General features: G+C 37.9%; 1 protein-coding gene across 1 annotated transcript; it reads left to right on the forward strand.

The window, feature by feature from the left end:
- Positions 1-523: 523 nt before the first annotated feature.
- Positions 524-2,400, forward strand: LOC120780528. Its single transcript, XM_040112793.1, has 2 exons — positions 524-890; positions 1,286-2,400. The coding sequence occupies exons 1-2, from the start codon at positions 872-874 to the stop codon at positions 2,155-2,157; spliced, it is 891 nt and encodes a 296-aa protein (XP_039968727.1). The 5' UTR covers positions 524-871; the 3' UTR covers positions 2,158-2,400.
- Positions 2,401-18,615: the final 16,215 nt, after the last annotated feature.

Consider the following 18,615-nt stretch of genomic DNA (forward strand, 5'->3'; position numbering starts at 1 on the left):
CCGACGTATACAGAGTATGTAAAAGACTCTGAACATGTATTATTTCATTGCCCTCGATTTCCGAATACAAGGGAACAGCTAAAAACCACACTCGGTGGTAGTTTTACGGTCGATAACTTGACGGCACTCATGTGTCAGTCGACTAATAAATGGAAAGCTGTCAGCGAAGCGTCAGCGTTCATAATGACCAAACTGAGATCTTTTCAACAGACTAGGCGTCCGTCAGTCCGCGCAATAGAGAAGACTTAAATGTCTTGTCCCTCCCACGAAGTAATACCTAGCCGGTGGTTCCGTGGGAGAGTCCTGAGTTGGGAGTAGGTTAGGTTTAGCGGATTAAAGTTCCGCACTTCGGCTCTCGATGCTTCCCTCTACTATAAAAAAAAAATATTTCTTTGCAGACCATTAAAAGTTTTGATAACATGTTAAAAGACCAAGCGGTCGCACATTTGCCCATATATGTATAATTATGTGTGCATGTAAACAAATATAAAATAACCATACGCATAATGTTTGTAAATTTGTCTACATGCAACAAATGTATGTAAATATGTTCATTCAATGCTTTATGCGAAATTTCCTTTGACGCGTACAACCAATGCACAGTGGATCCGTCAGAGGCCAAAAATCAAAAAAATCAACCACACATGATTGAAACAAAATGTAAACCAATTGTCTCTTAAATGTCCAATCTTCTTTAAACCATACCGCATTTTTCTGAAAATCTAACGGGACTTTCTAAAAACAGCATTGAAAGCGTGAACACGTGTTCATTTTCGCAACGCAGCTGCGCGCAGAGTGATTTTGTAAAATTAAAATCGAACTTCAAAGAGATCAAACGTTTGCTAGGGTGCTCGGAATTGGATTATTTAAAATGCATTTTGAAGTTGAAGGTATTAACTTTAAATCGAGATGTTATTAATTAACATCCTTGTAAAGTATTTCATGAAAAACTAATTTTATCGATAGTATCTATTTTGTGTATTTTGTGAACGTCTTTTTTATGTTTAGTTAAAGTTTTAGTTGTGTTCCAAGAAAATCCAGAAATTGGTTTGTATGTCATTGTGTTTGTCTTACTTTTAAGGTTTGAATGTGTTAAACTTATCTGCAGAAATGTGCAGATGTCTGTATAATCGTAAAAATACTAAGGCCGTTTAAGTTGTCCTTTTGTCTATTGTGCTGTGTTGGTCTGTCTTCGTCTTTTGTAGCTGTGTATATGTTTGCAAAACTGTTAATAAATAAATATCTAAATTTTGTTTATGTTTCCTTTGAATAATTTTTGATGTAGGTTCTTCCCATAAGTGTGTGTTTACACGCCTGCATATTTTTAATATATGGTGCACAGAACACGGAACCAAAGCAGAAAAACTGACGAAATTGATTTCAGTTGTGCAGGGGAATATTCAAAACAACGTCTACATTACAGAGTTGAGCGATCTGTCGAAAAAAGTTGAGAACATCTGTAAAACAATTTCAACTTTTTGGAAGAAATATAAACGCAAAAAATCTTCAGTTCTTCAATACCAATCTGGTTGGCTGAATCAAGAGGAATCGATTTTGTTAAAACGCAAGCAGTGTAAATCGCAGCAGATGGAGGAAAGTACTCATCGTGGCCGTCCTCAACTGGATTTTGCTGACTCTTCAACGAGAACTAAGCGACGTCGTATAGCTCAACTGAGTGAAATAGATGAATCCGCTGTTTCTGCTCTACGCAATGAACATCAGAACCAAACGATTCTGCCAGCAGATCCCATTGAAGTTATTTCACTCTTAATGGAGACCTCTATGTCGAAACACCAATATTTGGTGATAAGAAATTTTGTGAACAGCAAAATTTCCTTTGATTTGTTTCCAAGCTATCAAAAAATACAAAATTCAAAAAAAAGTAGATACCCAGACAATATTTTTGTAGACGAATCTCATGCGGAAGTCGAATTGCAGAGCTTACTTAACAGTACAGCATCTAGTATAATAGAGCTTCAGACCAACTTAATTGAAACTATTCCTGAGAATGCAGTTAGCAATCTAACTTTAATTGGAAAATGGGGCTTTGACGGAAGTACGGGGCATAGCGAGTATAATCAAAAGTTTTCATCCAGTGATTTGAACGATAGAAGCTTATTTGTAACATCATACGTACCTCTCCAACTAGTTTCGTAAATAGATGATCAAATAATTTGGAAAAACCCCAGACCATCACCGACTCGTTACTGTAGACCGATCAGATTTCAATTCAAGAAAGAGACAACCGAACTATCGATTAAAGAAGAGAAGTATTTTAAGGAAAAAATTAGCCTTTTGAAGTCAACACAATTAACCGCATCTAATAGAAAAATAGTTATTACACATAGCTTGCACCTTACTATGGTAGATGGATCAGCGAATCTTTCACTGCAAATTGTTATATAATTTTTGTTTCCTTAATTTTTCTTTTATTGTTTTTATATATTGGATTTTTGATGATATGCATGTATATGTAAAACAACATTTTTCTAAAAATATAACTGCAATGTAGATAAAATAAAATAATTTCATTTTATTAAAAAAAAAAATTATTAAGTTTGTTTCGATCATTCCTATGCTATTGGATATAGTCGTTTGATTTGTCAAATTTTTTTATTATTTCTTATCTTTATTTTTGGAAAGAATTTCAACCCGCTATGTCAAGAAAAGTATTTTTGGCCGCTGTTCCATACAAGCGAATCCAATGTGCAATGGCGAAGCTCATATTTCTTGCTTTCATGTCAAAGAGTCAATGTGTCGAAAGAATGACGCGACAAAAACGTTTTGTTGTTGGTAGAAAATCCGAGCTGTGACGAAAACACAAACGAACGATCAATTGCCACTGCTTTCCTTGTCGCTGTAACAGCTTCTCCAACAAACAAGCGTAGATATGTATGTTTCTGTATGAGCTTGCATACATATCGAAGCAGATTTTTGCAAGCCGCGTAACAATATTTTTTACATTCCTTGACAAATACAGTCAATTCTTGTTAGTGCCACAATCAAAGATACAGATTTTTGTGGTTTGTTAAAAATAAAAATATAATATGGCACATAAGCGAGTGCGGATACTTAATCGAGTGGTACTTAAAACAATAATTTCGATGTATTTCAAAACACAAACCGTGAGATGCAGCAAGATATAGGAAGTTAAGAGGGATGATTTTCATTTAAGCGGAGTACTACTTAATCGGGATCCACTGTGCACATAAATCAGAGGAATATTGAATATTTCCTTTGACACATTTCTTGACTTGAAAATAGACAAATAAACTATGTTGTCAATTTTATTCTAATATATTTGAATACTTATATTTGCGTGGTTGTCACTTTTTCCTTCTAATACTTGTTCAATTTATAATTTTTAGCTTTTACCATCGTCGCGAAAAGACGCTTGTAGGCAAAGGCATGTTCGGGACGATGTGATGGTGTCTGCTTTTATGAATGAAGCAAATTTGCCTGTTGAAAGTCCGCTTGCGTTTATGAATGAAAATCTTGTTGTTGTGTGTTTTTCTACAAATGTGGTCATCGACTATTTGGCTGCCATGGCTATTGGCTTATGACGCCGCTCATGCTATTTGAAACCATTGTTGTTTTTCTAGAACAATATTCGTAATTTTTGCGGGTGACATATCTACATGTGAACGCATATAAGTATGTATGATCCTATTTCAAACGATTGTTGTTTTTGTAAAGCAATGTTTGTAGTTTTTGTGGGTGACATATTTACAAGTGTACGCATATTTGTATGCTGGTTTGTGTATACATTATTTGTTTGGCAATGTCGTATACATATGCATGTTAACATGGCAAATGTTAACAATTACTAAATAAAAATAATAACGCGTAATCAGCAATAATGAGTAAAGCATAGCGGAAATGCATCTTTAGTTGCACAATATTTCCCACAGCAAAAGCCAGGCGCTTTCATCAGCATAAAAGCCCATTTTTCGGTGTGAAGCGGAAATCCAACACGCGCAACCCAAATAAGCCAATTCAGAGAATCGGCAACATCAAGTCAGCAGTTGGCCAGTGCAACTTAGCTTAGCTTTTAAGTAAATTAATTTTTAAGTTTTAGTCTTAGCTCTGTAATGAAACGACCAAGTAATAAATAAATTTTTTTTTTTTAAAATTAACATACAATTTCTTAACTGGCGCCCAACTTGGGGCCTTTCGCGTTTAGTATCAATACAATTCGCAGGTGTATCCACAAGTCTTGGTTAAAAAGTTGGTGCTGTCGTGATACTCAGTGGAGTTCGTTGTGGATAACCCAGACTTCAGATTTTGTCTGAGTCTGGGTTTCCTGCTTACGGGGCATGGGCCTCTGAATGCATTTTTGCATCAGAGGCACCTTTCGGAGACGTCGGGGTGTTTTTGTGGGGCGGGGTTAGAAAATCGGACATTAGGGATTTGGGTGGTATGGGGATTAGCTGGACGGATGGACAATTAGATGTTAGTGGTGTGATCTCCACTAAGATCGGAATACCACCGAGAACAGTTAGGGTCGTTTGCACGCGTGAACTGTTTAAGCGGCGAAGGCGGTTAGCTGGAAGTTAGGGTTAGTTTCTGTATGATTGGTGTGTGTAAGTGATATTGTGTATGGGGTCCAACCCCTGGCCACCAGTCCAGAGCCGTATGGAAGCTCAACTGGCAGCAGTTTCGGCTATGAGGTCTGACCAAAGTCTTAATTCTGATACCAATGAGAGCAGGAGCCCATGGAGTTCGCTCCAACCTTCTCATGCCAACTAGCCCCTCGGGAAGTATCGTGGTGGTTGTGGTTAAAACCCAAATCGCGGGAAAAGAACTGGCTTTGTCAGTTGAATGTGGAGTTACATTACAACCGGAGTTGCCGGACCAAAGCACGGCAGAGGAGTTTTAGATGGGCCTCGAACCCTACCAAGGTGGTTAGTGTGTCCATTCCACACTGCCAATTGGTACTGAAAATGCTTTGCATTCTCAGGGCGCTGATCAACGCATTGATTTGATCCGCTGTGCTTTTGAGCGCCGTGGAGTAAGGCTGTCGTCAGCAGGTGCCCAAGTAAAACACACCGGACGTTGTCGTGATACTCAGCGGCTATTATTAGAAGACAAGGATAATACTTACCACCCCATAGACGGCGAAGGCTTGGGCTAGGACTCAACAGAAGTGCAGGAAAAGAGGCCCCCTAGTCGCCAATAGCAAACGGGAAACGCAAGACGTTAGCCGCCTGCCCAGGAGAATGTTCCTGCTACTAGAGTAAGAATTAATTTTAAGAATCAATATTAATATATTCACATATGTAAAAGAAGTTTTAAAATATAAAAAGTGAAACTTTTTAATGTGAAACAAACTATGTTTAAGAAATCTTTAATGCAAAGGTGAACACAATCTAAGAATAGTGACATAATTTAAGAAAGAGAGCGTAATTCAGAAAAAAATAATTGAACTAGACGAGATAATATATATCTAAAATAAGCTAACTAAAGGTGAAAAATTTAGAAAGGAAAGTTTTAACTCAAAACAAAAATAAGCTAGGGATAAATTAAATTTTTAAAATAAAAAAGTGAGTAATAGAAATATATCAATCATGCCAGTTAATCCTGACAACCTCGTTCGGCCACCAATACTTAATGCACCCCAAGGGCCACCAGCACCTTGTGGTCAGCCTCTTGCCTCTCCTAATTCATTCTCTATGAATGAGTTAACTACCGTGATCACAGGAATTGTGAACAATGTCTTAAGGACTGAACGGCGGAACATGGTTCAAGCCGCTCTTAACCCAAATTCCAACTTTTCAAATTTCACGGACATTACCATAGACTCAAGACTACTTTAATTTTTATTTTTATATGAATAGGCCACGTAATAATGACCCTATTAACAAAAGACCTCCTCCTGGCAACCCTCCAGCTCCTGTGCCCCCTAATAAAATCCAAAGGAATTTCCATATAGATTCCGAACAACCCCAAGCTTACTATCCTACCACGACAATTGACGAGCAGACGAACGACACCTCTAGCCATTACGATGACGAATGTTACAGTGACAGAAATGATGGAGGTCAGGACGATACCTACATAGACACGACTGATTTACATTGTTTAGAATGAGTCACTCTTCGCTGGCCTATGTTGAATGCAGGCTGAAGAGTGGAGATATTGTGAAAATTTTAGTAGATACAGGATCTACGAAAAACTATATACGATCCTCTATCGTGCCCAATCCAATAAAATAAACGAAAGCATTTTTTTTGCCGAAATCTTAGCAGGAGACATCGAAATCCAAACAGCATACCTTTCTAAACCTATTTAACTCGACATAAAAACTGAAATTCTACCTCGCTGAACTCTGACATCATTCAATGGTATTAGTGGGAATGATAGCCTTAAGGAAGCTTGACGCAGTCATCCACGTAAAGAGCAACTTCATGGAGTTAGAAGGCTATGCAAAATTAAAATCAAACAGCTAGCTTCAAAATCTGTTAACAAAATATATATTAAGGAAGATAACTTGTCTACAAAAACATCAGAAGGAAATTAATAATTTAGTCGAAAATTTTTCTAATCTCTTTACGGAACCAAATGATAAACGTACCTATACCACTAAAGTCATAGGAGAAATCAGAACGCCTCCCGAACCAATTAACGCCTTGTCAGTAACCCAGCATAGTGACGAGAGCTCATCCGATAACTTAATTTGGCATGTAGAATCCCCAATTAACGTTTTCAAAAACCAAATCTTCCTAAATTCAGGCCCAATTTCTACCTATCAATTCAAGATGGTATTCCCCACATACCATAGACACGTCATTGAAGAACCGGAATATAACTCAGGAACATTAATAAATCTCCTAAAAGGGTACCTAAACCCCTCCATAATAAATTGCATCAAAACCGACGAAAGAACTATGGGTAAAATTCAAGAAATATACCCTATCCACTTTAGTAACTATAAAACCAGGTTTTCTCAACTCCAAGTCCAGGATGTGACAGACGAACAGCAACAAGAAGAAATAATCATAAATACCCATAAAAGAGCACATAAAGAATTCTCGTGAAAACAAACACTCAAATTTTAGAAAATTACTATTTTCCCTCCATGACCAAAACAATAAAAAGAATTATTCAGCAATGCTCAGTTTGCAAAGAAAATAAGTACGACCGCCACCCTACCAAACCACAACTAGGAGAAACCCTATTCCACAATTTCCAGGACAAATCTTACATATTGATATTTACATAACTGAACGAAATTTCGTCCTTACAGCCATAGACAAATTTTCAAAGTATGCCCAAACCAAAATCCTTCGCTCCAGAGCCGTAGAACACGTTAAGGAACCTCTCTGCGAACTACTGTTTCAATTTTGCGTACCAGAAACGGTAGTTACAGACAATGAAACGTCTTTGAATGCAAGTTCCGTAAATGGTCAAGTAGAGCGATTTCACTCGACCCTCACAGAAATAATGCGCTGTTTAAAAGCAGAGCGAAGTTTCACCTCGTTCGCCGAACTCCTCGATAACTCCATCTACGAGTACAATTTTTCAGTCCACTCCTCCACAAAGAAAAAACCCAATAGAGGTATTTTTCGGGAGAAGAATCTCCACAGACCCAAGCCAATTTGAAAGAGCTAGGGAAAAAAATATCTCGAAACTAAAAAATAGACAACTGAGAGATCTTTCCTACCATAATAAAGCCCGTCATCCAAATAAAACATATAACCCTGGAGAAACAATTTACGTTAGGATAAACAAACGACTAGGAACCAAAATATCTCCAAAATTTAGAAAAGAAATAGTAAAGGAAGACAAAAAAATTCCACCGTTTTGACAGAATCAGGAAAAGTAGTTCATAAACGCAATATAAAAAATCAAAACTAAAAATTTTTGTTTCCAGACTTCTCCTTATTTACCCAATATTCGCATCAATAGACATTTATGACTACTCCACGGCACAAATAGTTACGATAAATGACGGACTAGTAAAAATCCAGAATGGAGACTTCAGGCTAATACACATAATCGACCTCAACAAGTACGAACAATTTCTGACGGAAATGTACAGATTCACCTCTTCGGACAAACCCAAGGACACAATCCTTTATCCCATCCTAAACCACGAATTAACCCAATCTCTTCAAATTTTAGATACAATAAAACCTGTCGAAAGAAGACAGAAAAGATCCATAGATAGTTTAGGAACGGCTTGGAAATTCATAGCCGGAAGCCCCGATCACGAGGATCTGGATGTAATAACCAAAAATCTTAATGATATTGATAATAATAATAATAAACAAGTACTAATTAACAATATTTTTAACGAAAAAATTAATAACATTAGCATGATAGTAAATAATCTTCTTAATAACATAAGGAAAGATACTTATATAGAAAACGAAACTATTATAAATTTGCAAAATAGAATAAGATTAATAAAAGAAGAGTTGATTAACATTAAATACGCCATACAGTGGGCAAAGAAAGACATTTTAAATACATTATTGTTAAATAAAAATGAAATCGAAATTGCGTTAGAAAATTTAGAAAATGACGAAATACCTTTCAAAAATGCTGAAGAAGCACTAGAAATATCAAATATAAATGTAATTAGTCAAAATATGACAATATTTTACTTGGTAAAAATACCATTAACTATTAAGGAAAATTTTCAAAAAATGATTATAAGACCAGTTGTTAAGCAAAACAAAATTATAATTAATGTCGAATTTGATAAAATATTAAAGGGTACAAAAGATACCTATGGAATTAAAGAAGTATGTAATAATTATAAGAAAATTGAGATTTGTAAGCAAACTCAACTAGTAAATATAAGTAATAGTAGTTGTATACCTAGAGTAGTAAATAGCCTAAATTCATCTTGCACTTTAACAAACGGCCAACATATCCAACAAATCGAAGAAGTAAAACCCGGCACCATATTACTTAATGGCTTTCAAGGGGTAATAGATGCTGACGGAATGCAGAAAAATTTATCAGGGACACACCTTATTAATTTTCATAACTCAACGTTAAAAATAAATCATCAATTTTACATTAATTACGATTTGGTTCCACTGCCGGCAATCCCAGCAGCCCTGCAACCAGCACCAATCGAAAGAAATCGAATTGAATTACTTTCTCTCCAGGCCTTAAAAGGAGTTTCACATTGATAACATACGAAGAATAAATCTTCTGAAGACAGCAACGATATCCAATAGCTCCCTTTCACTTGGAGCCGTTGCAACTATCATTCTCGGTATAATATTTTTTCGAAAATTCTGGAGAAAGCACCAAAACAGAATAATCATATCTTCAAGCCTGGATCTTAACAAGATGACCCCAGCGAACATTGATCTTAAGGAGATCAAAGATCTTTCCAATGATCAAAATACTTACATCAATTTTAACAACCTCCCTTATTTTTGATAGGCTCTCGGGACGATCGCTTTTAAGACGGGAAGTGTTAACATGGCAAATGTTAACAATTACTAAATAAAAGTAATAACGCGTAATCAGCAATAATGAGTAAAGCATAGCGGAAATGCATCTTTAGTTGCACAACATATTTCCCACAGCAAAAGCCAGGCGCTTTCATCAGCATAAAGCTCATTTTTCGGTGTGAAGCGGAAATCCAACACGCGCAACCCAAATAAGCCAATTCAGAGAATCGGCAACATCAAGTCAGCAGTTGGCCAGTGCAACTTAGCTTAGCTTTTAAGTAAATTAATTTTTAAGTTTTAGCGGAAAGCTCTGTAATGAAACGACCATGCAGCATACAATTTCTTAACTGGCGCCCAACTTGGGGCCTTTCGTTTAGTATCAGCCTACAATTCGCAAGCAAGTCTTGGTTAAAAAGTTGGTGCTGTCGTGATACTCAGTGGAGGAGATGCCAACCCAGACTTCAGATTTTGTCTGAGTCTGGGTTTCTTTACTGAGGCATGGCAACATTTTTGCATCAGAGGCACCTTTGAGATCGTGCAATTGTTTTGTGGGGCGGGTTAGAAAATTGGTCGCATTTAATTGGTAATTAGTGCCCGATGTACTCGGACAATAGGGATTTGGGTGGTATGGGGATTAGCTGGACGGATGGACAATTAGATGTTAGTGGTGTGATCTCCACTAGTCGGAATACCGAACAGTTAGGGTCGTTTGCGCGTGAACTGTTTAAGCGGCGAAGGCGGTTAGCTGGAAGTTAGGGTTAGTTTCTGTATGATTGGTGTGTGTAAGTGATGTGTGTATGGGGTCCAACCCCTGGCCACCAGTCCAGAGCCGTATGGAAGCTCAACTGGTAGTAGTTTCGGCTACGAGGTCTGACCGGAGACTTAATTCTGGTACCACGTGGAGCATGAGCCCTTGGAGTTCGCTCCAACCTGCTCGTGCGGACTGGCCCCTCGGGAGTATCGTAGTGGTTGTGGTTAAAACCCAAATCGCGGGAAGAACTGACTTTGTCAGTTGAATGTGGAGTTGCATTGCGTAACCGGGTGCCGGACCCAAAGCACGGCAGAGGTTTTAGATGGGCCTCGAACCCTACCAAGGTGGTTAGTGTGTCCATTCCACACTGCCAATTGGTACTGAAAATGCTTTGCATTCTCAGGGCGCTGATCAACGCATTGATTTGATCCGCTGTGCTTTTGAGCGCCGTGGAGTAAAGGCTGTCGTCAGCAGGTGCCCGTAAAAACACACCGGACGTTGTCGTGATACTCAGCGGCTATTATTAGAAGACAAGGATATACTTACCTGCCGGCATAGACGGCGAAGGCTTGGGCTAGGACTCAACAGAAGTGCAGGAAAAGAGGCCCCCTAGTCGCCAACAGCAAACGGGAAACGCAAGACGTTAGCCGCATGCCCAGGAGAATGTTCCTGCTACTAGAGTAAGAATTAATTTTAAGAATCAATATTAATATATTCACATATGTAAAAGAAGTTTTAAAATATAAAAAGTGAAACTTTTTAATGTGAAACAAACCATGTTTAAGAAATCTTTAATGCAAAGGTGAACACAATCTAAGAATAGTGACATAATTTAAGAAAGAGAGCGTAATTCAGAAAAAAATAATTGAACTAGACGAGATAATATATATCTAAAATAAGCTAACTAAAGGTGAAAAATTTAGAAAGGAAAGTTTTAACTCAAAACAAAATAAGCTAGGGATAAATTAAATTTTTAAAATAAAAAAGTGAGTAATAGAAATATATCAATCATGCCAGTTAATCCTGACAACCTCGTTCGGCCACCAATACTTAATGCACCCCAAGGGCCACCAGCACCTTGTGGTCAGCCTCTTGCCTCTCCTAATTCATTCTCTATGAATGAGTTAACTACCGTGATCACAGGAATTGTGAACAATGTCTTAAGGACTGAACGGCGGAACATGGTTCAAGCCGCCCTTAACCCAAATTCCAACTTTTCAAATTTCACGGACATTACCATAGACTCAAGACTACTTTAATTTTTATTTTTATATGAATAGGCCACGTAATAATGACCCTATTAACAAAAGACCTCCTCCTGGCAACCCTCCAGCTCCTGTGTCCCCTAATAAAATCCAAAGGAATTTCCATATAGATTCCGAACAACCCCAAGCTTACTATCCTACCACGACAATTGACGAGCAGACGAACGACAACTCTAGCCATTACGATGACGAATGTTACAGAGACAGAAATGATGGAGGTCAGGACGATACCTACATAGACACAACTGATTTACATTTTTTAGAATGAGTCACTCTTCGCTGCCCTATGTTGAATGCAGGCTGAAGAGTGGAGATATTGTGAAAATTTTAGTAGATACAGGATCTACGAAAAACTATATACGATCCTCTATCATGCCCAATCCAATAAATAACGAAAGCATTTTTTTTGCGAAATCCATAGCAGGAGACATCGAAATCAAACAGCATACCTTTCTAAACCTATTTAACTCAGACAAAAAACTGAAATTCTACCTCCTTCGAACTCTGACATCATTCCATGGTATAATTGGGAATGATAGCCTTAAGGAGCTTGACGCAGTCATCCACGTAAAGAATAACTTCATGGAGTTAGAAGGCTATACCAAAATTAAAATCAAGCAGCTAGCTTCAAAATCTGTTAACAAAATATATATTAAGGAAGATAACTTGTCACAAAAACATCAGAAGGAAATTAATAATTTAGTCGAAAATTTTTCTAATCTCTTTACGGAACCAAATGATAAACGTACCTATACCACTAAAGTCATAGGAGAAATCAGAACGCTCTCGAACCAATTAACGCCTTGTCAGTAACCCAGCATAGTGACGAGAGCTCATCCGATAACTTAATTTGGCATGTAGAATCCCCAATTAACGTTTTCAAAACCAAATCTTCCTAAATTCAGGCCCAATTTCTACCTATCAATTCAAGATGGTATTCCCCACATACCATAGACACGTCATTGAAGAACTGAATATAACTTCAGAACATTAATAAATCTCCTAAAAGGGTACCTAAACCCCTCCATAATAAATTGCATCAAAACCGACGAAAGAACTATGGGTAAAATTCAAGAAATATACCCTATCCACTTTAGTAACTATAAAACCAGGTTTTCTCAACTCCAAGTCCAGGATGTGACAGACGAACAGCAACAAGAAGAAATAATCATAAATACCCATAAAAGAGCACATAGGAATTCTCGTGAAAACAAACTTCAAATTTTAGAAAATTACTATTTTCCCTCCATGACCAAAACAATAAAAAGAATTATTCAGCAATGCTCAGTTTGCAAAGAAAATAAGTACGACCGCCACCCTACCAAACCACAACTAGGAGACACCCCTATTCCACAATTTCCAGGACAAATCTTACATATTGATATTTACATAACCGAACGAAATTTCGTCCTTACAGCTAAAGACAAATTTTCAAAGTATGCCCAAACCAAAATCCTTCGCTCCAGAGACGTAGAACACCTTAAGGAACCTCTTCGCGAACTACTGTTTCAATTTTGCGTACCAGAGACGGTAGTTATAGACAATGAAACGTCCTAAATACCCTAAAATATATACCCTAAATATACAAATTTTTAGAACACCACCTTATGCTAGTTCCGTAAATGGTCAAGTAGAGCGATTTCACTCGACCCTCACAGAAATAATGCGCTGTTTAGAAGCAGAGCGAAGTTTCACCTCATTCGCCGAACTCCTCGATAACTCCGTCTACGAGTACAATTTTTCAGTCCACTCCTCCACAAAGAAAAAACCAATAGAGGTATTTTTCGGGAGAAGAATCTCCAAAAAATAGACAACTAAAAGATCTTTCCTACCATAATAAAGCCCGTCATCCAATTAAAACATATAACCCTGGAGAAACAATTTACGTTAGGATAAACAAACGACTAGGAACCAAAATATCTCCAAAATTTAGAAAAGAAATAGTAAAGGAAGACAAAAATTCCACCGTTTTGACAGAATCGGGAAAAGTAGTTCATAAACGCAATATAAGAAATCAAAACTAAAATTTCTGTTTCCAGACTTCTCCTTATTTACCCAATATTCGCATCAATAGACATTTATGACTACTCCACGGCACAAATAGTTACGATAAATGACGGACTAGTAAAAATCCAGAATGGAGACTTCAGGCTAATACACATAATCTTCGGACATACCCAAGGACACAATCCTTTATCCCATCCTAAAACACGAATTAACCCAATCTCTTCAAATTTTAGATACAATAAAACCTGTCGAAAGAAGACAGAAAAGATCCATAGATAGTTTAGGAACGGCTTGGAAATTCATAGCCGGAAGCCACGATCACGAGGATCTGGAAGTAATAACCAAAAATCTTAATGATATCGATAATAATAATAATAAACAAGTACTAATTAACAATATTTTTAACGAAAAAATTAATAACATTAGCATGATAGTAAATAATCTTCTTAATAACATAAGGAAAGATACTTACATATATAGAAAACGAAACTATTATAAATTTGCAAAATAGAATAAGATTAATAAAAGAAAAGTTGATTAACATTAAATACGCCATACAGTGGGCAAAGAAAGACATTTTAAATTCATTATTGTTAAATAAAAATGAAATCGAAATTGCGTTAGAAAATTTAGAAAATGACGAAATACTTTTCAAAAATGCTGAAGAAGCACTAGAAATATCAAATATAAATGTAATTAGTCAAAATATGACAATATTTTACTTGGTAAAAATACCATTAACTATTAAGGAACATTTTCAAAAAATGATTATAAGACCAGTTGTTAAGCAAAACAAAATTATAATTAATGTCGAATTTGATAAAATATTAAAGGGTACAAAAGATACCTATGGAATTAAAGAAGTATGTAATAATTATAAGAAAATTGAGATTTGTAAGCAAACTCAACTAGTAAATATAAGTAATAGTAGTTGTATACCTAGAGTAGTAAATAGCCTAAATTCATCTTGCACTTTAACAAACGGCCAACATATCCAACAAATCGAAGAAGTAAAACCCGGCACCATATTACTTAATGGCTTTCAAGGGGTAATAGATGCTGACGGAATGCAGAAAAATTTATCAGGGACACACCTTATTAATTTTCATAACTCAACGTTAAAAATACATCATCAATTTTACATTAATTACGATTTGGTTCCACTGCCAGCAATCCCAGCAGCCCTGCAACCAGCACCAATCGAAAGAAATCGAATTGAATTACTTTCTCTCCAGGCCTTAAAGGAGTTTCACATTGATAACATACGAAGAATAAATCTTCTGAAGACAGCAACGATATCCAATAGCTCCCTTTCACTTGCAGCCGTTGCAACTATCATTCTCGGTATAATATTTTTTCGAAAATTCTGGAGAAAGCACCAAAAACAGAATAATCATATCTTCAAGCCTGGACCTTAACCAGATACCCCCAGTGAATATTGATCTTAAGGAGATCAAAGATCTTTCCAATGATCAAAATACTTACATCAATTTTAACAACCTCCCCTATTTTTGATAGGCTCTCGGGACGATCGCTTTTAAGAGGGGAAGTGTTAACATGTCAAATGTTAACAATTACTAAATAAGAGTAATAACGCGTAATCAGCAATAATGAGTAAAGCATAGCGGAAATGCATCTTTAGTTGCACAATATTTCCCACAGCAAAAGCCAGGCGCTTTCATCAGCATAAAAGCCCATTTTTCGGTGTGAAGCGGAAATCCAACACGCGCAACCCAAATAAGCCAATTCAGAGAATCGGCAACATCAAGTCAGCAGTTGGCCAGTGCAACTTAGCTTAGCTTTTAAGTAAATTAATTTTTAAGTTTTAGTCTTAGCTCTGTAATGAAACGACCAAGTAATAAATAAATTTTTTTTTTTTTAAATTAACATACAATTTCTTAACTTGCATATGTATGTACATTAGACCTGGCGTTATTTTTTTTTTGGAATTTTGAGTACGGGGATTGGTCAAATATGCGATTCGATGTAATAATTCATGTGGTAAATTTTTAACTCAATCAGAGTGCGCCAACCTGTGCCATAATGAGGTCAAAGTTCAAAATATAGAAAAACACTTGTTTTTTTTAGTGTTATCTGTTTATTTATTAAAGACAAAATAAAATGACGCAATTTTTCCACAATTTGCATTTCAATCATTAATATATGTCTCAAGAATATTACAAAAGCGAAGTTTTAGTATATGAAGGGAACTTTTGCCTGTAGTTCTCGACAATATGAAGCAAGTATTGTTTATCTTCTTCGCTATGAGTTAAAGACCGGTTAAAATATGTTATTAGTTTAACCTTCCTCTCAGCAGAATCGTTAACAGGAGTGACGTTTTTGAGGATTTGAACACCTTTTAAATATTCTGCAGTTTCGCACCAGTTTGAGGGATCTAAGTTGAAAAATTTTACGCCTATTTCCAATCGTGAAAAGATATTTCTAGTTCTTTGCGTTACAAAACAACTTAAATCTTTACTTATGAATGCTTTCATTTCTTTAATGCTGGCATTTACATTTTTATGCAGATAAACGCCATTGTCGTCATTGCTTTCAAACTCTTTTTCTAATGCTAGTGCTTCAACCATCTTTCTTTTCACATTTAAGTCCACGTTAGAATCGAAAAAGGCGAGACCAACGGCTTCCTCGAACAGATACCATAAGTGGTTTTTCATTTTATCTAATAAGGCTAGAGATATTTTTGGGTCGTAATAACCGGCAATGTTTTTTACCAGCTGCAAATCCAAATTTGGTGCTTCGACTGCATTAGTAGTTCAAAACCAATACGGAATATAAAGACGCACCAGGAAAATACACACATTGCGGAATCCACTCAAATGGCTGGAAGACATTTTAAATTGTTTTTGCAAAGCAAACATTTTTAAGTCATATATCGCTTTTGGTTATGAAATATGGTTATCTGTAGTACTAGATTCCAGCATAAGAAGATTCATCAAGCTACCTGGCTGTCTCCGGATCGAAAAACTACCAACCAGATCGATCATGTTGTGATAGATGGAAGACACGTCTCCAGTGTTTTAGATGTGCGTGCGCTCCGAGGTCCTAACATCGACTCGGACCACTATCTTGTTGCAGCTAAGATTCGCACTCGCTTCTGTGCAGCAAAAAACGCACGCCAACAAACACAAGGAAGGTTCGACGTCGAAAAGCTGCAATCACAACAGACTGCCGAACGATTTTCTACTCGGCTTGCACTCCTGCCCTCTGAGAGCACTAGTCAACAACTCGGTATAGGGGAACTGTGGGACGGCATTTCAAATTCCATACGTACAGCTGCAACCGAAACCATTGGTTTTCGGAAAGAGCAAAAGAATAGCTGGTACGACGAGGAGTGCCGTGTCGCAGCGGAGAGAAAACAGGCTGCCTACCTCGCAACGTTACGATCGACCACTACACGTGCGGGATGGGATAGATACCGAGAGTTGAAGAGGGAAGCGAGACGCATTTGCAGACAGAAGAAGAAAGAGGCCGATATGCGTGAGTACGAAGAGCTTGATAAGCTGGCCGACAGGGGTAATGCTGGAAAATTCTACGAAAAAATGCGGCGGCTTACAGAAGGTTTCAAGACCGGAGCATACTCTTGTAGAACCCCCAAAGGTGATCTAGTTACTGATGCCCAGAGCATAGTTAAATTATGGAGGGAACACTTCTCCAGCCTGCTGAATGGCATTGAACGCACAACACCAGGAGAAGGAGAACCCGATTCCCCAATCGATGACGATGGAGCAGACGTTCCATTACCCGACCATGAAGAAGTTCGAATAGCAATTGCCCGGCCGAGCTATTCAAACACGTCAGCGAAGAACTGATAAGGAGCATGCATCAGCTTCTTTGTAAAATATGGTCGGACGAAAGCATGCCCAACGATTGGAATTTAAGTGTGCTATGCCCAATCCATAAAAAAGGAGACCCCACAATCTGCGCCAACTACCGTGGGATTAGCGTCCTCAATATCGCATGTAAGGTTCTATCGAGCGTATTGTGTGAAAGATTAAAGCCGACCGTCAACAAACTGATTGGACCTTATCAGTGTGGCTTCAGACCTGGAAAATCAACAACCGACCAGATATTCACCATGCGCCAAATCTTGGAAAAGACCCGTGAAAAAAGAATCGACACACACCACCTCTTCGTCGATTTCAAAGCTGCTTTCGACAGCACGAAAAGGAGCTGCCTTTATGCCGCGATGTCTGAATTTGGTATCCCCGCAAAACTAATACGGCTGTGTAAACTGACGTTGAGTAACACCAAAAACTCCGTCAGGATCGGGAAGGACCTCTCCGAGCCGTTCGATACCAAACGAGGTTTCAGACAAGGCGACTCCCTATCGTGCGACTTATTCAACCTGCTCCTGGAGAAAATAGTTCGAGCTGCAGAACTAAACAGAGAAGGTACCATCTTCTATAAGAGTGTACAGCTGCTGGTGTATGCCGCTGATATTGATATCATCGGCCTCAACACCCGCGCCGTTAGTTCTGCTTTCTCTAGGCTGGACAAGGAAGCACAGAAAATGGGTCTGGTAGTGATCGAGGGCAAAACGAAATATCTCCTGTCATCAAACAAACAGTCGTCGCACTCGCGACTTGGCTCTCACGTCACTGTTGACAGTCATTACTTTGAAGTTGTAGATAATTTCGTCTATTTAGGAACTAGCATTAACACCACTAATAATGTCAGCCTGGAAATCCAACGCAGGATTGCTCTTGCCAACAGGTGCTACTTCGGACTGAGTAGGCAATTGAAAAGTAAAGTCCTCTCTCGACGAACAAAAACCAAACTCTATAAGTCGCTCATAATTCCCGTCCTGCTATATGGTGCAGAGGCTTGGGCGATGACAGCAACCGATGAGTCGACGTTACGAGTTTTCGAGAGAAAAATTCTGCGAAAGATTTATGGTCCTTTGCGCATTGGCCACGGCGAATATCGCATTCGATGGAACGATGAGCTGTACGAGATATACGACGACATTGACATAGTTCAGCGAATTAAAAGGCAGCGGCTACGCTGGCTAGGTCATGTTGCCCGGATGGATGAAAACACTCTAGCTCTGAAAGTATTCGACGCAGTACCCGCCGGGGGAAGCAGAGGAAGAGGAAGACCTCCACTCCGTTGGAAGGACCAAGTGGAGAAGGACCTGGCTTCGCTTGGAATATCC

This window comes from Bactrocera tryoni, unplaced genomic scaffold (assembly GCF_016617805.1).
Source record: "Bactrocera tryoni isolate S06 unplaced genomic scaffold, CSIRO_BtryS06_freeze2 scaffold_25, whole genome shotgun sequence".
Classification (NCBI taxonomy): Eukaryota; Metazoa; Arthropoda; class Insecta; order Diptera; family Tephritidae; genus Bactrocera; species Bactrocera tryoni.